The 22,702-nt window shown below is 57.6% G+C and overlaps 1 protein-coding gene across 2 annotated transcripts in view; it reads right to left on the bottom strand.

Moving 5' to 3' along the window:
* Nucleotides 1-5,679: 5,679 nt before the first annotated feature.
* The window catches only part of RASGEF1A (RasGEF domain family member 1A), a 75,773-nt gene continuing 58,750 nt past the window's right edge, over nt 5,680-22,702 (bottom strand). For both annotated transcript variants that reach the window (XM_059662163.1, XM_059662162.1), the window contains exons 2-13: nt 16,506-16,706; nt 13,349-13,471; nt 11,392-11,529; nt 10,835-11,056; nt 10,144-10,218; nt 9,648-9,740; nt 9,089-9,191; nt 8,929-9,008; nt 8,032-8,223; nt 7,043-7,166; nt 6,519-6,591; nt 5,680-6,270 (exon numbers count right to left, since the gene is read on the bottom strand). In XM_059662163.1, coding sequence (XP_059518146.1) covers nt 6,246-6,270; nt 6,519-6,591; nt 7,043-7,166; nt 8,032-8,223; nt 8,929-9,008; nt 9,089-9,191; nt 9,648-9,740; nt 10,144-10,218; nt 10,835-11,056; nt 11,392-11,529; nt 13,349-13,471; nt 16,506-16,700 — 1,443 coding nt within the window. In that variant the 5' untranslated portion in view covers nt 16,701-16,706 and the 3' untranslated portion in view covers nt 5,680-6,245. The remainder of the gene's footprint in view (nt 6,271-6,518; nt 6,592-7,042; nt 7,167-8,031; nt 8,224-8,928; nt 9,009-9,088; nt 9,192-9,647; nt 9,741-10,143; nt 10,219-10,834; nt 11,057-11,391; nt 11,530-13,348; nt 13,472-16,505; nt 16,707-22,702) is intronic.

The following is a 22,702-nucleotide window of genomic DNA, read 5'->3' as shown; positions in this document are numbered from 1 at the left end:
TTGGATTCCCGGTCAGGGCACGTGCCTGGGTTGCAGGCCCAATCCCCAGTGTGGGATGTGCAGGAGGCAGCCGATCAATGATTCTCTCACCATTGATGTTTCTCTCACTCCCTCTCTCTTACTCTCTGAAATCAATAAAAATATAATTTAAAAAAAAAAACTTGTTTGGTTCTTCTAGAAATGAAAATTACTTTTTAAATCCAACCAGTGGGTTTAACAGATTAGACACAGTTCGGGAGAGACACTGTTTCAAACTAGAATACAGGTCAGAATGTTCGCTTCCACCGAGTCACTTGGGGCAGAGCCATTTCAGGGCCACGTTAACCAAATCCTCGCCTTTTTTTTTTTTTTTTTTTTTTTTGACTAGTTTTTTGACTAGTGTGATTTGTGTTGCAAAACGTAATAAAATTCACTGACTTGTGGTTACAAACTATCGGGGGTAAAATTGTCCTCATCTTCATTCGTACTGAGGTTCAAAACAGGCCATTTTTTTAACCTTGGTAGGGTTGGGGGTGGAGTATTCTAGTTCAACTTCACTGTTATGCAGAGGGTGCCAGCTTTATGCCCGGGGGCCTCCCATTTGACCCTTATGAAGCAGGCTCTTCTCTATCCTCAGGGTAAAAGCCATTTTCAGAGTGTCCCTAACCCTCTGGGTTCCTACCTCCACTTGGACTTTTTAAATTTCGCAAAACATCTATTTATTTCCACAGGCCAGCACTCGGTCTTCCACACTTCCAGACACGGACAGGTGCACGACTCTCTTACATCCTTGACGTCATTTCCTCCCCACGTTACTGCTGATCTGTACCCGAGGGTCCTGGTTGGGGGATCTTTGTGGGGTGTTTGGCAGCTCTTCACCTTCCTCTCAGTATCATGACTTCCCTTTTGGGAGTTAAGATAGAAATGGTGCCCTAGCCGGTTTGGCTCAGTGAATAGAGTGTTGGCCTGTGAACTGAAAGGTCCCAGGTTCGATTCTGGTCAAGGGCACATGCCCGGGTTGTGGGCTCTATCCCCAGTGGGGGACTTGCAGGAGGCAGCCGATCCATGATTCTCTCTCATCATGGATGTTTCTCTCTTTCTCTCCTTCTTCCTCTCTGAAATCAATAAAAATATATATTTTTTAAAAAGATAGAAATGGTGTTGGCATAATCTGAGGTTACCACCCTGTGAGTGGGTAGTAGGTTTTTCATTCAGAAGGTAGTTTAACGCCCCAATTTGTGCAAATGTTTACACACTGGTTAAGTTTAACGCGCAGTGACTCTTCGGTAGCGTTGGAGTGTTTGTATGGGCCAGGGCTTCCGCCGTCCTTTGGGAAGGGCACTTGCAATCCTGTGCTTCACGTTTCCCAGAAGCGCCTGCTCTCTGCAGGAGGCGCGGCTTTCAGTGCCAGCAGAGGTGCCACTGCGCATACCCAGCTACCACCACTACTGCTCAGGACCCAGGTGCATACTTCCTGCCGCATAACATTACAGCAGCCCATGAGATGGAGAGCGTTGTAATTCCACTTTCATCACGAGACCATGGAGACAAAAAAATGTAAAAAGCTTGTCCAGGGGCACTCTGCTGGGAACTGGGAACTGGAACTCAAATTGTCTTACATTTACAGGTGTACAGGTTAATAATGCGGATTCTTTTCCATTGGTGGAGTTAGACATATGTTGATATATACGCGATTTGATATGTATGCTTTGTTGTATTGACAGCAAGCTTCAAAACTTCATATATCAAATTTTCTGAAGGTGTTAACATTATAGATATTTTTACGCTTAAAAATGTCAAATTTCATGTCAAAAAAAGGGCATTTGTGGGAAGTCTTAATTCATTACTTTATTTTGAAGAAAAGTGCTGCTGAGTACTTCGGGAAGCTTATGGTGAACACGCTCCATCTCAAGATACTTGTGAACGCTCGTTTAAACTCTTTAAAAGTGATGATTTTGATGTGAAAGACAACATCCAGGTCAACTGAAAAAATATGAAGACCAACAATTACAAGCATTATTGGATGAAGATGCGTGTCAAACTCAAAAACAACTTGCAAAAAAATTAAACGTTGCTCAGCAAACAATTTCTGATATTTTACAAGCAATGGGAAAGATTTTAAAGGAAGGAAAATGGGTGCCACATCAACTGAAGGAAAGACAAATGGAAAACTGAAAAGTCATCAGTGAAATGTTGCTTCAACAGCATGAAAGAAAGTCTTTTTTGCATTGAATTGTGACTGGCGATGAAAAGTGGATTTATTTTGAGAATCCCAAATGCACAAAGTCATGGGTTGATCCAGGTCAACCATCAACATTGACTGCAAGGCCAAATCGTTTTGGAAAGAAGACAATGCTCTGCGTTTGGTGGGAGCAGGAAAGTGTGGTGTATCATGAGCTTCTAAAACCAGGTGAAACTGTTAATACTGATCGTTACCAACAACAAATAATCAATTTGAACCATGCTTCGATCATGAAATGACCAGAATGTGCCAGAAGACATGGCAAAGTAATTTTGCTTCATGATGATGCACCATCACACACTTCAAAACCAGTTAAAGACACGTTAAAAAGATCTTGCCTGGGAGGTATTAACCCACCCACCGTATTCACCAGACCTTGCTCCTTCAGATTACCACTTGTTCCGATCAATGGCACACGCACTTTCTGAGCAGCACTTCAAAACATGAAGAAGTGGAAAATTGGGTCTCTGAATGGTTTACCTCAAAACAAGAAAAGTTCTATTGTGACGGTATCTACAAATTATCTGAAAGATGGAGGAATGTGTAGCTAGCGATAGACATTACTTTGAATAAAGCACTTTTGATGCTTCTCTTGAAATTATCCTGTTTTCGTTGATGATAGAATCCGCATTATTAACCGGTACACCTGGTAGCCTATCTCGCCTCCCTAAGGAATCAGACATACATTTTACTCACAGGGGTAGTAGGTGTGTATTTCACAAATAATCTTAGTTTTGTCACAGAAGTCTCCTTGGCCTTAGTGGAGATCCTTAGCTTACCTTCCAGTCACATCTGATCTGTAACACAGAGTTGTGCCTGAAATGTGTGTGAAGTGAGGGGTGACATTCAGTCATCATATGACGTTGTTAGCAACTGCACGCGAGGTTGGCCTCTAGCCACACACGGGGCTCCCACACAGCGAGAGCCGAGGCGTGTGCAGGAGGCAGGCGCCAGCAGGGTAATGTGGAGGAGGACAGGGCCTGGAGGAGCAGAGCGTGCCCCACCAGGAAGGTGTGAGGAGGCTCCAAGCATGTGAATGTGTGGGAACAGGACAGCCGTGCGGTGTAGGCGTGCGGCCGGTTTGAGCGTGCTGTGTCTGAGACGGTTCCTGGGAGGGGTTGTGAGGGTGAGCAGGAGCCAATTCCTGCAAAACAACTCCCCGCCACCCCCGCTGCCCGGACGCCCAGGTGTGCAGTGGGGCCCTGGACATTAATTCCAAACAAGTTCCCAGGCTGTGGGTGACGGGGAGAGCGCCAGCCAGCCAAGCGAGCCGCTGTCCACTCCCAGCCAAAGCTCCATGTTCAAGACACAGACCCAAAATGTGCTGCTCTTCTCAGATGAGGTGGGGAGAAACTTCCAAAATTAACTTTATCAAGAAATCAGGAGGCCACTGAATTTAAAGACCTAAAAAGTGATGCCATTTACCCCAAATTCACATCCTCACAGGTGTTCTTGTTTGTTCCATAAGCCCCTGAGCAACTAGTGTGTGCTGACCATGGGCCCTGGGGAAGGAGGCAGCCTTCTGTCCAGTACAGTGGCCACCAGCTATCTAAAGGCACACCCGGGTCGCCTGGCTGCATGTCAGTGCTCAGGACTGTGTCACTCACAGCTACTGTGTCACTCAGTAGCTGCTGTGTCACTCACGCTGCTGTGTCACAGGTGCTGTGTCACTCACGCTGCTGTGTCACTCAGTAGCTGCTGTGTCACTCAGTAGCTGCTGTGTTGCTCACGCTGCTGTGTCACTCAGTAGCTGCTGCGTCGCTCAATAGCTGCTGTGTCACTCAGTAGCTGCTGTGTAGCTCACAGCTGCTGTCACTCACAGCTGCTGTGTCACTCACGCTGCTGTAAGGACATGCAGACACAGGACATTCCGTCTCAGCACAAGGGGCTGTTGGGCAGCGCTAGTCTAGTGGGCACGACAGACCCTGCACACATTCAAATGGGCTGGTTACTCTGAGGAGCAGGAAGGGTTGGTGAGCTCTGACCGTGAGCCTTGTGGGGCCCGGGCACTGGAAACAGGTGGCAGTGGGACCGGCCAGAGAAAAGCAGGTGGGGGTTCGGCCTCCCTCCTAGGCTCCTTGTCCTTCAGCCCCACAGGCCCTCGCGTGCCCCTACCCCCTTGTCTTTAGTGCTCTTGAAGGTGATTCATTACAACGGGACTGCGTTCTGCCAACTGCCCTTCAGGGAGATGCCACAGGTGCCCGGCCTCCCCCGCCCCGGAAGAGCCCACAGAGCCCACGACTCTGCGTGTTCGGTCAGTCCTGCAGTAGAGGAGCCCTGACCATCTCACTGAAGTTGGGTTTCCCACACTGAACATGGCCCTGTCACACAGCAGCTGCTGACATCTGGGGTCTTACTCTGAGGACCGCCAGCTGGAACCTGCCACCTGTGGGAGGGCCGTTTCGCACTTTTCTCCCGCGAAGCCCTCTGCCAGGAAGCGGTGTGGGTGAGAGCGGCCTGCTCCCGCTGAAAAGGCCGCGGGGCCCTGGCAGGGCCGGCGGCCGGCTGCAGAGAGCAGGCACACGAGGGGAGCAACATGTTCTTTTATTGATGCAAGTATGTCCAGTCACACCAACAGCTGACATGCTGTGTTACAGTACAGCTTGATGCTCACAGTTCATCTCAAAATACCAACACATCACAGTCAGGAGAGGGACCCAACTGGGAAGATGAAGTGGCAGCACAGACAGGTGAGGTGAGCACACAACTGGGCCCCGCGACGTGGAGGTGGCGGGAAACTCCTTACACGTGGACAGAAAATGCTCTAACGCGTATTCCAAATATATACTCTCGGGTTTAAGCCTTTATCTCAAATACATAAACAAAGCGATATGTACTATCAATATACAATATGTACTATCTAGGACATCTGGAAAGTGCAAAAACACTGTGACAATACAGTGTAAATATTCTCGCTCCACCCAGTTACAGGCGACGGCAGCAGCGACCACAGAGCCACCCCTTCCTGAGCCTGGCCCGCACCTCCGGGTGTCCTGGGAGCGGTGGGAGCAGCAGCGGGCAGGCCTCCCGCTGGAGGCGCCTGCAGAGCCAGGCGTATGGAGAGACCAGGGTGAGGAGCGCCACAAAGGAAAGCCACCACGAGGGCCACGCAGTCTGCGCGGATGGCCCACCTCCCGCTCTCAGGGAGCAGGGCGGCCCCGGCCCACGGCCAGGATGTCGCCGTGGAGGGTGCTCCGTGCGTCTGGGAGTGGAAACTGCCTCCCAATGCTGGGCAGAGTGTGTCCCACGTACACCGAGAAAACGGACAATTGCACAACTCCCTCGCCTTTCGTTATTTTAGATTTTCTATTTTCCTAAAATGTAGTTGAAGAAAGATTGGCCAGACACGTTCCAACAGAAAAATATGCCGCCAGGTGTCCCCCTGCCCCTCCCCCCCGACCCCAGAAATCCCTGATAAAGGAAAAGGAAATGTAAACTTTGGAAAGCCCGCACTCAAAGGTTTGCTTCCAGAAGTATGCGAACGAGACCTCCTGGCCTCCCAAGGCCTTGTGGGAACCTGGAAGCTGCGGCCCTGGCTTCGTGGGCCCAGGCTTTGCGGGCAGGCGCCGCCGGCCGCGGGCGCTGCGGCCTGAGCAGAGCGGGCCGCCCTCTGGGACCCTCTAAGGCACCAGCCCTGACATCCGAGACACTGGCTGGAAGGGCGTCCAAGCAGGCAGGGCTCACATTGGTTTTGGTTGGGTTTTTTAAAATATTTTCTCATTCGGTGAATATAATCAAAAGTAGAAAATAAAAATCTACGCTTCATTAGGCCAAGATGTTATCATGGATGCCATCTCCCATGATACTCCTTCCCCACCCCTCCCTGAACCAGGGCGCTGCCCTGTTATTTAAAAGGAACAAAAACACTTTGCGCCAAAGGTTGATGCATGAAATAATTACCATTTTTTCCATAAAAGTTATATACAAAATGGGCCCCAACCAGTGAGGCCGCCCCATCTCCACCCAGGTCAAGGTTAAAGCTCGGTTCACGCGCGCGTCCTCGGTCACAGGCCGCACCCACGCTTCAGGCTCTGTTGAGGAGAGTGGTCCTAGAGGGGACGGGCACAGCAGTCAGCGGCTGGCAGGCCCCTCCCCAGCAGTCGGGAGGCCTGGACTCCAGGCCCCGGCCATTGGGGGAGGAGGCGGGACATTCACACCCAGGTCCTCAGCCTCCTTCCACTGGCAGCTGCCTAGACCCCTTCCTCCCGCGCCCTCGGCTGCCTTCCAGAGGCAGGTCCATGATGCCCGTCCCCGTCCTCTCCCCTCCTTGCCTGGGTGGCCCCTTCAGTTCTCCTACCTCAGGGTCTTCCAGCTGTCCTTCTCCATGTGGTTCTCGGGCCCTTCGCTTTCGAAGGAGGCGATGAAGAGTGCTGAGAGACGGAGGGCCGCTCAGACGCATGTCCGCATGCAGTCAGCCCACCCCTGTCCCTTCTCCAGCCCTCATGGCAGGGACAGCGAGGCTAAGAAGGGACTCCGGGACCCAGGGGCGGTGGCCTCTGGCGGGGCTCCTCAGATCTCTACTGTGGGAGGTCCCAGGCCCCTCGAGGCCCCGCGCTCCCAGCTACCTGCTCGGGGGCCCTGCTTGGTGCTGGGTTCTGAGTGCTGGCCCGAACCCGCCTGGCTCTCCAGTGGCCTCAGAGACTGGTCTCCTTTGTCCTTATCCTTCTTCTGTCCTCTGCCCACCACCCCCCCTCACAAACTCACCTGTGGCCGGGCTTCTCCTGTGTGGTGTGGGGATAGTGATCAGCCCCCCATGGAGACCAACAAGGGGGAGTCGAGGCCAGGTGCTGTGGGGGCTGCTGCCAGGCGGGGCAGCCTCACCTTCCTCGCTGTAGATGGGCGCCGTAAGCAGGTAGTTCTGAATCTTCTTGTCCTTTTCAAAGGGACACTCCACCCGCGTCCAGGTCATGAACTCGTGGATCTGTCTGGAGATCTCCCAAAATTTCTGCAGGGGCAGAGGACAGCGGTGTCCCCGTCACCGCGGTCAGGGCCAGTGCTGCTCCCTGCCCAGTGCCAGCACCGGAGGCGGGGCTCCGCACAGCTGACTGCGTGGCCACGAGCACGCTGTGCAGCGTCAGAGCCAGCAGGCGTCCCAGAGCACGCACCGTCCTGCCCTCCACCTGGCCCATCAGGCTGGTGGCAGGGTCTGCGCCTCCCCTGCTCAGGGACCCCAACAGGGCCCCACCCCTGACCCCGAGCTGAGGCAGTCAGCCCAGCCAGACCAGACAGCACCACCCATCTGAGCATGTCATCATGCCACTCTGGGGCCCGTGTGGGAATCCATAACCCCCTCCCACCCTGACCTGCGTGAGGTGAGCGCTGGATACCCAGCTCTCCTTGCACCTCCCAACCCCACCCCTGACCTATGTGAGGTGAGCACCCAGCTCCCCCTGCACCTCCCCAAGCACCTTTGTCCTACCCTCCTGCCCTTGGCCAGACAGGCCTTTGTTTCCATCTGGAGTTCTGCTGCCTCCTCCTCCCTGCTCGAGTCCCTCTTACCTAAAGCCTTCCTGGTTCTCCCAGTGGGACCAGTGTCGGGACCAGTGTCCTGGGCAAATGGAGGTACCTGTGGCTCCAGGCCCTATAACCAGGGCACCCACCCAGAAGGGTGGGGCCAACCTCACAGCTCGAGGTCACATAGTGTGACCACCTTGGAGCTGCCAGTCCTACAGGCCCTCTGCGCAGGGCCATGGCCTTGCCGCTGTCCTGCACAGGTGGGTCCTGCCTGCCCTGGGCGGCCGGGAGGCCTGCCCTGCTCTGTGCTGGGACAGCCCGGCCCTCCCTCTGGGCCACAATGGGGCTGAGCTCACCTTGAAGTTGATGTGCCCATTGGGCAGGTGGTTGGTGTGGATTTTGTGCAGGAAGTAGATGTCCTTGACGAAAAGGTTGAACACAGGAATCACAATCTTCTCTCGGCTGCTGTTGGCCATCTGGGACCTCTGTGTGGCCCCCTGGAGGGCCGTGCGGTAGTTGCAGAAGTTGCTGGAAGGATCCATGTGGTGCTGTGTGCGGATGGGAGGGAGGGAGGGGGAGGATGCATGTGGTGGGCAGTGCTTCCCCCGCCCCCTTTGCAGAGGAGAGAGCCCGCTGATGAGGAAGGCACTTCCCCTCTGGGCAACTGGGACTGTCACCCAGAAAAGGCCTCCCTTCCAGGAGGGGCCCAGAGGTGCCGGCTGAGCGCAGGGCCATCTGGGTCTGGATCTAACATCACCGGAGAGCTGCAGAGAAGCCGCACAGCCCCCACGCCTCTTCCCTGCCCTCCTGGGCCTGCTCTCTCCTCCTTCCTTTCAAGCCCTCCTTTGCCCCCCTGCTTAGATCGACAACTCCCAACTCCGACCAGCTACACAGACACACATTTGCAAAAAAACGAACTCTGTGATCAAATACATCTGGGCCAGGCTGTGTGTGAACTCACCCGTCAGCCCTGGGCCACCCGGAGGGTCTAGTGCCGCAGAAAGTTGGGCCAAGAAAAGGCCCACATCTGCTGAGTCAGCATCAACCACTGCAGGGCTCAGGGGCCCACTTTTGTCAAACTCTTTAGCAACTACTCCCAGAAGCAGCTTTAGGCGATGCCAGATCTGACTGAAGGCAGGGCTGAGGACAGCCCAGCCCCAGCCTGCACTGCGGGCAGCAGGCCCTGAGCAAAGGGTACAGTGTGGTGGAGGCCCACCTCCTCAGGCCAACACAGGATGAGGCCGGGTGCCTACCTCCAAGACATCGAACTTGGCCGTCTTAACTTTGGACCATGTTTTCTTCAGCCGAGCCACAGGACTGAGGTTCATGCCAGCTGCAGAGAAAAGCGAGGAGGGTCAGGGCGGCCAGGTGGGTCAGAGGGGAGCTGGGTGGGCAGCCCGGCCGGACACTCACAGATGATGGCCATCATGGAGTTGAAGTTCCCGATGTTGAAGCACTCCCGGGCCACGTCGATGAAGAACTCCAGCATGCGGGTCCGCTGCTTCTTCTTCACCACCTGCGGCAGCCAGCAGCCTCAGCGTGGGCCCCACGAGGGCCGCGCCCCCCACCACCGGCCCCTGAGGGCCTCTGCTTGGAGCTGCCTCAGGGCCCACAGAGCTGTCAGACCCAAGGGGGGGGCGGGGGGGGAGGGCTGCAGAGGCAGGAAACACAGCTGTGGCGTGTCTGATGCGGGCAGGAGGATGGCGAGAGGCCTGAGGGGCCCGGAGGAGCTCAGACTGTGCTGGGCACAGGGTGCCCTCCATGATGGGTCTCCATCGCAATTTAAGGCATCACAGTCGGATGTGTCGGGGGCAGGGAGGGCAGCAGTTCCAAGGCCCTGGCAATGGAGGCCCCTCATCTCCACTTGCAAATTGTCAACGTCTGGGGGGCAGGAGCACCTGAGCATGTCTGGGGCAGCCCTGTGGGGGTGGGGAGGAGACGCCACCGCCCGTGGCCGCTGTGCGGTGCGTACCCGGCACACCTCGGTGGCCACCAGCATGCTGAGGCAGTTGAACCAGTTGTCGTAGGCCTCCAGGCTGTAGGTCTTGGTCGGATCCCCTCGGCACTGGGGAGGACACAGCAGGTCACGGGAAGCCCAAGGACGCTGCTGGCGCAGCTGCCCAGCCCTGGCCCAGAACGGAGGGGCAGGGACCTTGTCCCGAGGAGGAAACTGCAAGTGATAGTGAGTGGGGGCCACTGGACAGGTCCCCTAGGCCAGGCTGGGGCTCCACAATGCCCAGGGCTCGCCTTGGAGGCCAGGCTGGGTGCCCCGGCCCCTGGGAATACGGGGCCCCCTCCCAGCATGCATCTCCCGGTGCGGCCTCCACGGACCCCCTGGAGCAGGCGCCAGGAAGCCGGACCACATCCATGGCTCAGACACTCCAGCGGAGCTCAGGCGAGCTGCCTGGGGTCTCCGCCCACCCTGCACGGGATGCAGGTCCAGGCCCACCCGCAGGCCAGCCCCTCACCCTGTGCTTGTCCCGAGAGTCCGTGTGGCTGACGATCTGCATCAGGTCCTGGGGGTGGATGCTGCTGACCCTCTCCTGGGGCGGGCGGGAGACAGCACGGGAGTGGTCAGCCTCCGGCCTCGAGGCCCCCACTCGGCGTGCAGGGCGTGTTCGGAGCGGCGGTCAGAACTAGTCTGCAGGCGTGTGCAAGGGCCCCTCCTTGATCCGAGCACCCCGCCGGGGCCATCCCTGCCCGGGCCCCTCCACAAGCACCCGGGGCCTGGAAGGCCCTCCTCTGGAGCGGAGGGAGCCGGGCTGCAAGGAGTGGGGTGGAAGCCTCGGGCCCGTGGCTGCCAGGTTCAGGGGACCTGCCCAGCCCGGCACAGGCGGGATGAGGCGACAGGGTGGGAGACCTGGCTCGCCCCCTCGAAGCCCCTCACCTCCATCCTGGGGCCACTTTAGTCCTGGCCCCCCTCCCCCTCCCCTTAACACAGGGCTGCTGTGCCCCCCGGAGGCCTGGGGGCCAGGCACAGAGAAACCTGCTGTAAGTGGACACATCGGCCAGAGGCCGTGATCGGGGTCTCCGACACCCCGCCCGCCCAGCAGGGAAGCCTGTGGTGCGGACACTGAGAAAGCTGTGGGGGCTCTCACGGCCCTGGACAAGCAGGAGTCCGCGCACCCAGCCCGCCCTGAGCGGCTCGCGCGCACTGACCAGCTCAATGTGAGTCAGCTGCTGGGCCAGCACCAGGGGGTCACAGCACACGCCCAGGATGTCCTTCTGAGAGGCCGGGGGCTTGGCCTTGAGGATGGGCCCTTTGTCCACAGCCGGCGCGCGGAGCTTCTCCCGCAGCTCCTGCAGCTGGCTCCGGGCGGCCAGGGACAGCAGCAGGCTCTGTGTCAGCTGGGCAGTGGCCTTCCTCACCGGGCCGGTCTCCTGCGGGGCAGGGAGCGTGGGGGCGCCAGCACGGGCTGGCGGCGAGACCACACCTCGGGGGACCCGCCTCGCCTCCCGGGACACACCCAACGCTGAGCCCGCATGCCCGACCCAAACCTGCCCTGAGCACCCAGGCCTGACTGACAGGTGGCTTAGCGGGCTGCCTGTGAAGAAGGGATCTGAGGGCCAGAGCAGGGCCAGAGCTGTCCCTGAGGAACCTTCACCCCTTTCACGCGTGTGTGCACGCACACACACACACGCACGCACACACACACACGCACACACACACGCACGCACGCACACGGAGCTCCCCCTGAGCTGAGGGAGGCCCTCACCTCATCACACTGCATGATCCGGTGGGTGATGGCCTTCAGTTCAGCCATGGCCTTCTCGTCCTGGAAGTCACAGGGGAAGGCCTCTGTCCACTCCTTTAGCAGCTGCACAATCTTGGCTGAGAAGGACTTCAGCATGGCCTGGGGGTAGGCACAGGTGAGGCCGACCCACCAGAGTGAGTGACCAGACGACGAGTGGCAAACCACCCCAGGCCCGCTGTGCTCAGCGGGACGACCCCACAGGGCCACCAGCAGTTCGGTCATACCTGCGTTGTTGTGTGTTCGCCTTGGGGACCCTGAGAAAGGAGATGCCTACCCAGAGGGCTCCTGGTCGCTAACTGGGCTCACATTTTTAAAACACTGCCAGGCAACTGTTTCTAAACGGGGTCTCTCACGCACGCCACACGTCAGGGAGAAGCCTACACTGAACTGCCCATCCGCACTGGGTTCCTGCTGCTGGAGCCAAGCCTTATAGAGGAGTTCCCGGAATCCTAGTTCAACCAATAGGACTGACACTTTCCCCATCCGATCAGAGCTGCACAGCTGTATCTCCATTAGCACCAGTCAGAGACACTCCATTCCAGCCAATCAGGACAGTGCTTTTTGGACCAATCAAACTGTGAGGATTTGGAGTTCTCATTTGCATAAGGACAGACCAATCTGGGACCAGGGGCGGGGACCTCTCTCTATATAAATCAGCTCCCTGTTGCTTGGGGGGCTCACCTTCCCCTTCCACTGAAGATTGTTCCCTGGCTGGAGCTGAAACATCAATGACTGGCCAGAGCACCCTGAGCCGCCTCACAGCCGTGCTGCTTCGGAACTGAGCTGTGACACTATCCCAGTGATGGCGAACCTTTTGAGCTCGGCGTGTCAGCATTTTGAAAAGCCCTAACTTAACTCTGGTGCCGTGTCACCTATAGAAATTTTTTGATCTTTGCAACCATAGTAAAACAAAGACTTATATTTTTGATATTTATTTTATATATTTAAATGCCACTTAACAAAGAAAAATCAACCAAAAAAAGGAGTTCGCGTGTCACCTCTGACACGCGTGTCATAGGTTCGCCATCACTGCTCTATCCTGAGCTGGCCCACAGCTGTTCTGTAGCCACAGCCATGCTGTCTCATAATTGAGTTGCTTGCACTGAATAAAGTTTCCTTCTTTGCCACACCCCTAATCAGAGATTCGCGTTGGCATTGAATCGGTGCCAAGGACCATCAGTTGACACCCTGAAGGTAGTTCTCCTTTTCACTTAAGTGAACTCATTTTCAGAGACTCCAGGCTTCAGCCGGTGTCTGTGCCCATGGTGCCCACAGCGCCCGGGACGGCCCCTCTCAAGAGGACTCAGAAGGCCCAGCTTCACAGGCCCTGCCGCACACGCCGCCGAGCGCGGCCCCCGGGAAGGTGGAGGGAGGGTCATCAGTCCCCGGTCAGGGGTCAGGCCCGCGCTGCGCGGCCCCAGGAGGCCCTGCCAGCTGGCTGACAGCTTGCCTGCCACCCTCTGCACAGTCCCTGGGCTTCTAACACCTCACCTAAGACCCAGGGCCTCGGAGCCGCGGTGTCTTGACCATCCTGACTGCCCACAGCCTGGCTCTGTCGAAGGGACAACAGTGGCAAACGGCCGTTGGAGTCGCTGAGAACTCCCAGGAGCAGACCCCAGCCTGAGGTGCTGCACCCCACCCCCTGGAGGAGGCAGGGACCCAGGCCCCTCTGGCTTCCTTTGCACCAATGGAGCCAGGCCTCCACTGGGGGGTACTGGCCCTGAGCGGGAGGGGGGTGAAGGCCCACCACAGCAGTTATGCCAGCACCCTGGGAGGCGAGCACATCCCAGGGCATCAGGGAGGGCCCGGCCAGGCTCAGCCAGATGCTGCCAGCTGGCGCTCAGCATGCTTCTCTTAGAGCAGGCGTGGGGGCAGCCAGGGGCACCGGACAGGTAGCATCAGGTCAGCACGCCTTTACCTTCTCAGACCCGGCCTCCAGCTGCTGCCTCTGCTCCAGGTAGATCTGCCCCACACGGGCCAGCAGGTCATGAGGGGGCATGAAGACCCGGGAGCTCAAGAGAAACGTGAAGATGTATGTTCTCTGAAGAAGAAAAGGAAAGGGGGAGGAGGGAGGGCGAAGTGTGGGTCAAGCCTGGTGGGGCCCATGCCTGCTGCTCCCCTCGGCCCTGCTGGCTCCCAAGCCCAGCATCGCCAGGCAGCGGCCGTGGTTCCGCGTGGCGTACTTCACCGTGGACGCGAGGCACAGATCACCCCACTTTGCAGTGGCTCAAGGCCTCCCCAGTGAGCTCAGCTGCCAGCAGTCTCACTCCACGGGCTTCTCCTCACCCTCCGTCCTACCCCAAGATGGGCGCTAACCAGCCTTGGATGTTGGGAGGATGCTCCCGGCCTGGGCGAGCCTGCTGCCCAGCCCACCGTGCTCCCTGGCCTGGCTCCAAGCCAGCTTCTTCTCCAGACCCTCACTGGCCTGCCCGTGGCCCGGCTGGTGCGGGGAGTGGGGTGGTGGGGGTGGGGCCTGTACCTCTGTCAAGGACTGTTGCCAGGCCCTGTGCAGTCACTAACCAGCAGTGGGCTTGTGCCAGCTGCCACGCCGAGGCCCTGTTCCACCCCCATGCACCCTACCACCGGCTCTGCAGTGCAGGCTCAGAGGCTTCCTCAGATCTGGGCTGAAGGGAGGCAGGGAGCAACCCCAGCAGGCCCTGAGAGGGGGTTGTGGATGGAAGGAGGGGGGTGTGGATGGAAGGAGGGGGGTGTGGATGGAAGGAGGGGGGTGTGGATGGAAGGAGGGGTGTGGATGGAAGGAAGGGTTTGTGGATGGAAGGAGGGGGGTGTGGATGGAAGGAGGGGGCGTGGATGGAAGGAAGGGTTTGTGGATGGAAGGAGGGGGGTGTGGATGGAAGGAGGGGGGTGTGGATGGAAGGAGGGGGTGTGGATGGAAGGAGGGGTGTGGATGGAAGGAGGGGGGTGTGGATGGAAGGAGGGGGGTGTGGATGGAAGGAGGGGGTGTGGATGGAAGGAGGGGGGTGTGGATGGAAGGAGGGGTGTGGATGGAAGGAGGGGGTGTGGATGGAAGGAGGGGGGTGTGGATGGAAGGAGAGGGTGTGGATGGAAGGAGGGGGGTGTAGATGGAAGGAGGGGGGTGTAGATGGAAGGAGGGGGGTGTGGATGGAAGGAGGGGGGTGTGGATGGAAGGAGGGGGGTGTGGATGGAAGGAGGGGGTGTGGATGGAAGGAGGGTTTGTGGATGGAAGGAGGGGGGTGTGGATGGAAGGAGGGGTGTGGATGGAAGGAGGGGGGTGTGGATGGAAGGAGGGGGGTGTGGATGGAAGGAGGAGGGTGTGGATGGAAGGAGGGGGTGTGGATGGAAGGAGGGGGTGTGGATGGAAGGAGGGGGGTGTGGATGGAAGGAGGGGGGTGTGGATGGAAGGAGGGGTGTGGATGGAAGGAGGGGGTGTGGATGGAAGGAGGGGGTGTGGATGGAAGGAGGGGTGTGGATGGAAGGAGGGGGTGTGGATGGAAGGAGGGGGTGTGGATGGAAGGAGGGGTATGGATGGAAGTAGGGGGTGTGGATGGAAGGAGGGGTGTGGATGGAAGGAGGGGTGTGGATGGAAGGAGGGGGTGTGGATGGAAGGAGGGGGTGTGGATGGAAGGAGGGGTGTGGATGGAAGGAGGGGGTGTGGATGGAAGGAGGGGGTGTGGATGGAAGGAGGGGTGTGGATGGAAGGAGGGGGTGTGGATGGAAGGAGGGGGTGTGGATGGAAGGAGGGGTGTGGATGGAAGGAGGGGGTGTGGATGGAAGGAGGGGGTGTGGATGGAAGGAGGGGGGTGTGGATGGAAGGAGGGGGTGTGGATGGAAGGAGGGGTGTGGATGGAAGGAGGGGTGTGGATGGAAGGAGGGGGTTTGGATGGAAGGAGAGGGTGTGGGTGGAAGGAGGGGTGTGGATGGAAGGAGGGGTGTGGATGGAAGGAGGGGTGTGGATGGAAGGAGGGGTGTGGATGGAAGGAGGGGTGTGGATGGAAGGAGGGGTGTGGATGGAAGGAGGGGTGTGTGGATGGAAGGAGGGGGGTGTGGATGGAAGGAGGGGGGTGTGGATGGAAGGAGGGGGGTGTGGATGGAAGGAGGGGGTGTGGATGGAAGGAGGGGGGTGTGGATGGAAGGAGGAAGTTGTGGATGGAAGAGTAGACAGCACCCCAGGAGGGAGGTGGTGTCTGACTTGGTGGGAGGCCAGGACGCCCCGGAAGCTTAATGGTCTCCAGCACCCTCAGATAAAAGCTGGAGGGCATGTGGGGGGGATTCCTCCCCCACCTTCTTTTTTTAAATATATTTTTATTGATTTCAGAGAGGCAGGGAGAGAGGGAGAGAGATAGAAACATCAATGATGAGAGAAAAATCATTGATCGGCTGCCTCCTGCACACCCCACACTGGAGATCAAACCCGCAAGCTGAGAATGTGCCCTGACCGGGAATTGAACCTCAACGCTCAACCACTGAGCCACGCCAGCCAGCATCTCCCCGACGTCCCATAGGCTACGCCTGACTCACAAAGGCCAGAAAGCCCAGCTCTGCCCTGGGGACGAAGTGGGCACCGGAAAGGCCAGCCCAGCTTGGGTCTCAAAGGGAGCAGGCAGGCCCGCTGCTCCCAGGGGCAGAGGAACCCACATGTGACAAGGGAATTCTTTCTCTCTGGTCCCGTCTGGTCCGGCCATGCCCGTCTCATGCTGAGGTGAAGAGGGCGGATCTGGACGGTAGGTGGAAGCTGCCCCTGCAGTGCGGGCGCTGGCGGGTCCGAATGCTGGCGGTCGTGCAAGGCTGTCATCTCTTCACTTTGGACTATGGCGGTTCATGCACAAAGCAAACCTCCCAGCTCAGGGATGGGACACGTGCAGGGTGAGGCCTCAGGACTCCACAGCACCTGCTGGCCCTTCAGACTCCTCTTCCTCCCCCGGGCCCTGCACAGAACCTGTCACTTGCTGGCACCACCAGGGCCATCGTCCACCTTCCTGGGGGCCACAGGGAAGTCCCTCCCCTGATACTCCTTCCCTGTCAGGCAGCAGCTTCCCCTGCAGCCCAGGTCACCCCCCTCCCCCACCACACCGTTCTCCAGGCCCAGCACTCACATCAGGGTAATAGTCCACTGTGGGGACCAGGTGCTCCATCAAGGCCTCCAGGGACCCGGAGATGAGGCGGCCATCCTGGAAGATGAGGTCCCCGGAGCCGCCGGCCCCACCTCCTCGCTCCCCCATGCCCGGCGGCACCTGACCACTACAGCTGGGCCCAAGTACGCTGGAGCAGATGATGGCCGTCTGGGGCATAGCTTCCTGCAAGAGAAGAACCGGCCATAAGGCATCAAAGGAGCCTCTGCCAGGTCCCCCCGGCCCTCACGGTGAGTAGGGTGCCATCGGACGTCAGCTCAAGCCCTGGCCGGTGTGGCTCAGTGTATTGAGCACCCTCCTGTGCACTGAGAGGTGCGGGCTCGATCGCTGGTCAGGGCAGGTGCAGGAGGCAGCCGATCTGTTTCCCTCTCACAGTGATGTTTCGTTCTTTCTCTCTCCCCTCCTCACGCTCTAAGAATCAATTTAAAATCTTTTTTTAAAAATCATAGACATCAGCTCAAGCGGACGGGTGTCTTCAGCACCTGCCCCATGCACACCAGGCCTCATTCCAGGCGACGGGACACACAGCCATGCCCCCGGGTTAGACAGCACTGGCAGAAAAAGCGATGCCCGTGCCTGGAGGAGAACGTGAGCACGCGAGGTGGGGGGCCTTGGCACACACGGATGGCGCCAGCTGTGCGGCTCTCTGGGATAAGAAAGGGACATTTGAAGCAGAGAGAGCGCGGGTGCCAGGTCCTGAGGCCAGTGTGTGTGGAGGGGATAAGCAGGTAGAACGGTCTGAAGAGGGACCGGCCGGGCCATGCCCACGCCCAGGGCCAGAGGGCAGCCTGCTGTTTCTCTGAAAAGGCAGGAGGTGTGGGAGCTCTGAGCACAGGAGCGGCCTGACTCGGGGTGAAGGTCACTTCGGCTGCCATGTGGAGACCCAGCAAATCCGGGACCTGAAAACCAGTTGGTGGAGAGATTGCGCAGGTCAGGTGGTGCTGAGACAGGCAGTCAGCCCGGACAAGTGGAATAGGGAAACTGAGGCAGATACTTAACCAGCCCACCTGGTTAAGTTTACAGCCACCTAGTAACTCCCAAAATCCCATCTCCCCTAAGCAAGGACACTTAAGAGTAGATGGCTTCCCCTTTCCTCTCAACCAGAGGGTAAATAGCTTAAACCACCCTATTCAGAGGGACAGAGAGCAGAAACCCAATTAGTGCCACTTGCCATGGACGGACAAAGTCAGGGGAATCAATCTCATTTTGGCTCATCAGATTAAAGCTGGTGAACATCTACTGAGATCCTCCCCTCAATTCCCTAACTGCCCAGCCTTGATTTTTTTTATTACTTTTATTTTTTAAAATGTATTTTTATTGATTTCAGAGAAAAGGGTAGAGAAAGATAGAAACATCAATGATGAGAATCATTGATTGGCTGCCTCCTGCACGCCCCCTAATGGGGATCGAGCCTGCAACCCCAGCGTGTGCCCTTGACTGGAATAGAACTGGGGACCCCTCAGTCCGCAGGCCAACGCTCTATCCACGGAGCCAAACCAGCTAAGGCAATGCCAGCCTTTAAAACCCTCCAGAGAAGGACCCAGCAGGGCCTCTCCCTTTCCCTCCCTCGCTTCCCCCCAGCGTGTTACCTCTGCCTTTCTCCCTCCTAAGCTCCAAGGGCCCTTCTGCTACCTCTGCAACTTTCTAAATAAACTCAGAATTTGCCGAACTCACGAGCCGAGGTCCAACGTCGCTGCCAGCCCCGCCAGCAACAGCAGAGGAGGAGGGGCCGACTCTGGACGTTACAGAACGGCCTCGGCCCGGCGACTAACCAGCACAGGGAGAGCATGGGCGTGGGGTTGAGGAAAGATCTGGAACGTGCTGGATTTGACAGGCCTATTACACGGAGATGTCGGGCAGCAGTCCGGGGACTGGGTGCTCCCGTGCTGGGGCTGCCCCAGTGGCCTGGCCATGTGTGATGGAGCAGAGGGTCCCACCTCACTGTCCCCGGGCTCTCAGGAGGCCTGGGAGAGTCCAGCCCTTGGACGGCAGTGTCCTCACTGCCTGAGGCAGCAGCCGCACCGGGAAGGGGCTCTCTGGAGATTTGCCAGCCTGAGGCCTTGAAGGCTAGCTCTCCCTCATGCTGCAGGTGTGGCCTAATCCCCCCCCCCACACACACACACACACTCACTCACACACACACCTACACACACCCCTACACACACACATGCACACATACACACACACACATACACACACACATACACACACCTACACACACACACACATACACACACTCACACACACACCTACACACACACACACACACTCACACACACACCCACACACACACATACACACACTCACTCACACACACACCTACACACACACACCTACACACACACACACACACATACATACACACACACATACACACACACTCACCCACACATACACACACACACTCACTCACACACACACACACACACACACACTCACTCACACACACCTACACACACACCCCTACACACACATGCACACATACACACACACACACACATACACACACCTACACACACCTACACACACACACCTACACACACTCACACACACACCTACACACACTCACACATACACACACTCTCACACACACACACCTACACACACACACACACCTACACACACACACATACACACACTCACACACACACACCCCTACACACACACACATGCACACACTCACTCACACACACACACACCTACACACACCCCTACACACACACATGCACACATACACACTCACACACACACATACACACACCTACACACACACACACACCTACACACACTCACACACACCTACACACACTCACACACACACACACACACATACACACACACACATACACACACTCACACTCACACACCCTTGCTCAGACAGCCCCAACTGGGAGGGCAGGCGGGCTGAGGTTGGAGTGGAGGAGCCGGGCCTTCCTGCCTTGGTGGCGCCATGGTCAGGCTGTGTCCTGTCCGGTCACTGGCAAGCAGGTGCCCTGCCCAGTGCCTGCCTCCCCAGGCAGCCACGTGCCCTCCCCCTCCCGGGGCAGGGCTCCCTTGGCCCTCGGTGCTGACCTTGCAATGATGCCACTGTCCCTCGCCCCAGCCTGCTCTCTGACCCAATGGGCTGAGCTCTGAGCCATTCTGGCCTCAGCTTCTCTTCTGTGCAGAGCAAACCGCAGTCGAGATTATTTTCCTGCCATGAGAGGGCGCAGGCTGCTGCCCTCCTAGGAGGGCACAAACAGAGCAAACTCCCTCCCAAAGCACATCAACTGAGCCTCCTGGCCAGACACCTGGGAACCCTTTGCCAGGAGGGCAGAGCTCAAGGCAAGTCCCGGCACATGGCAGGATGGGAAGGCCCCGGCCCACGGATGGAGGGAGGAACATGTTACATGCACACCCTCGGGCCCTGCGGCCTCCGGGGTTCCGATGCCGGTGAGGCCGAGAACCGCTGACTAGAGCCGTCCTGCATTTTCCAGATGTTGAAACAGAAGCTCAGTGGGGAGGAAGTTGGCTGAGGAAATCTTAGGGTCTCCAAGTCCAGTCCTGGTGTCACTACCTCCAGGAAGCCTCCCTGGGTTAATCCCTAGACTACAGGATGCTTGAGGCTGAAAATGACCCTCACATCCTCTTGCTAGCTTGAGCCTGGCCCATGGTGCTCGCTGGGATGAAATTCATTACTGGTTTGAATAACAGTTTGCTGAAATTTAAGTTTGTTGTTTGTGGGATGAAATAACAAAGGCAGGCTCCCCAGGCACCTCAGCAACCTCAGCTGCTCTGTGGTGCCGTCACTGCTTCCCGGGCCCAGCACTCCACCTGAGGCCCATGCGCTGCGGGCAACTCCCCCACGATCACTTAGTTCTGGTTTCAGGAGGTGACCCGTGGGTAGTTTCCTTGTCAGTTGGTGCTTTCTGAGTCACTGGCCTCTCCCACTGTGGAGGCTGCAGACCCTCTGGACAGGAGGTGCGGGGGGGGGGGGGCACTATTGCCACACTGACTCACACAGTCCCTGAGGGTCCCTCAGGGCAAGACCACCCTGGGCCCAGCCTGCAGGGGCACAGTCTGGAGCTCTGAGTCAACACAACTGCGGGCAGAAGCTCTTTGTGGGGCCTCAGACAAAAAACTTTAGCTTCTGAGCATTTGCAACTGCCTACATCATGCACACAGACACAGCGCACACAGCATGCGCACTGCAGACACACATGCACAGCACACACAGCACACATACACGGTGTGTATACATGCACAGCACACACAGCATGCACACTGCATACACACATGCACAGCACACACAGCATGCACACTGCATATACACATGCACAGCACACACAGCATGCACACTGCATACACACATGCACAGCACACACAGCATGCACACTGCATATACACATGCACAGCACACACAGCATGCACACTGCAGACACACATGCACAACACACACAGCACACATACACGGTGTGTATACATGCACAGCACACACAGCATGCACACTGCATACACACATGCACAGCACACATACACAGTGTGTATACATGCACAGCACACACAGCATGCACACAGCGCACAAGTGTATGCACAGTGTGCTCACATACATAACACACACGGCATGCACAGTGCATGCACACATGTGTAATGCACGTGTGTGCACACCTGCTGAGGAGCACATTGCACCAAAGCACGGGCAGCATGGAAGCCGCCTGGACTGAGGGCCCAGGGGGGAAGAGGGCAGCTCAGCGGGGCAGCCTGGGTCTGGAGACTTCTGAGCCTCTCAAGAGAGGAAGAGGAGGGATCTCAGGCAGCCCCAGTCCTGGGAGAGACCCTGGGAGAGGGGAAAAGAGTTTTAGGGGCTTTTTGCAGATGGTTACGAATGAAATTCCCTTTTGCAGCCTCTTCAAGAGACTTTAGCTTGAGATGTAGGCCCACTCCCTGCTAAGGTGCTTTCTCATGTGGTCTAAACAAACTAGGGCCTTGGGGGACCCATGCCTCTCCATTGGGCAGCAAAGGAGAGAGGAGCGTACCAGAGCCCTGCACACCCACGTGTACGCAATTGTGGCCTGGGGCACCGTCCTAGTCCCAAACTCGGGTTGTGCCTGAGATGGCCTTCAGAGACAGACAGCCCATCCATCATCCCAGGAGCCCCTGGTCCCAGAGCTGCAGCTGTGGCAGAGGCCCAGTCCGGCTTCCCTCTGACAGCGAGCGCACAGCGTGCACCCAGTCAGAGCACCCAGTCAGGCCCTGCTGAGAGCACCCAACAGCACAATCACTACACCTTCACATCCCTTTACATGCACTTGCACTCGTCCCCCGGGTAAGGGTGACATCCTTTCCCAGTGCTTTTCCTGCCTCCTGTACCACAGCCCCTCCAGGTCCTGGGAGGCCTGACAGCGCCCAGGGGCCTCCCATAACTGAAGCCACAAACAGTACCTGGGAAAGGATATAAATGACGGTGACTCTAAAACCCGCCAATCCCTGCAGGATCCCTGTGCCCACAGCTGCTCGGGGCAGCCCTGCCACCTCCCTGGGGTGCCCCTGCCAGGGTCTGCTCTCACAGGGAGCTCTCAGTCCTGCATTCCAGCCCTCAAGGGCGAGGTCCCTGCCCAGGAGCAGGATGGCAGGGAGGGGGAGGACAGAAAGAGGCTCAGGGTGGCCAGGAGGGACAGGGGCCTCATCCTTCAGGAGCCACATGGGAGGGGCCACTGCCCCGACCAGTCCTGCTCCAGGGCACGTGCTAGGGAGAGAGGCAGGGCTCAGGGGCATCCACCCCCAGCACCCGGTGTCTGCAGATCCTGCCTCTCGGCCCAGATGGCCTGAAGGAGAAACACTGGAAGGTGACACCCGTGGTAACTGCTGGCCTCAGGCACAGCCAGCTCTGCCCCAGCTGACGGTGGGTGACAGTGGGAAGGGGAGTTTCCTGCTCAGCGGACAGGAACAGTGTCAGGCCTCCACTCAACCGTGAAAAGGAGGAGCTCTGGGGCAAGTTCCCAGGGCACAGCCAGAATTTTCGGACCCCTTCCAGATCTTACAGTCCGCAGTCTGGAAATTTCTGAGAAACACGGAAGCAGAGCTGTGGGAAACTGATACAGGGTTAAGCCTCGGACTGACCTGCTGGCAAAGTCACAAACAAGTCCTAGCTTAGAGGGCACAGTCCCCTTAGCGTAATTAGG

This window comes from Myotis daubentonii, chromosome 13, assembly GCF_963259705.1.
Source record: "Myotis daubentonii chromosome 13, mMyoDau2.1, whole genome shotgun sequence".
NCBI lineage: Eukaryota > Metazoa > Chordata > Mammalia > Chiroptera > Vespertilionidae > Myotis > Myotis daubentonii.
This window is presented reverse-complemented; position numbering and strand designations above follow the sequence as displayed.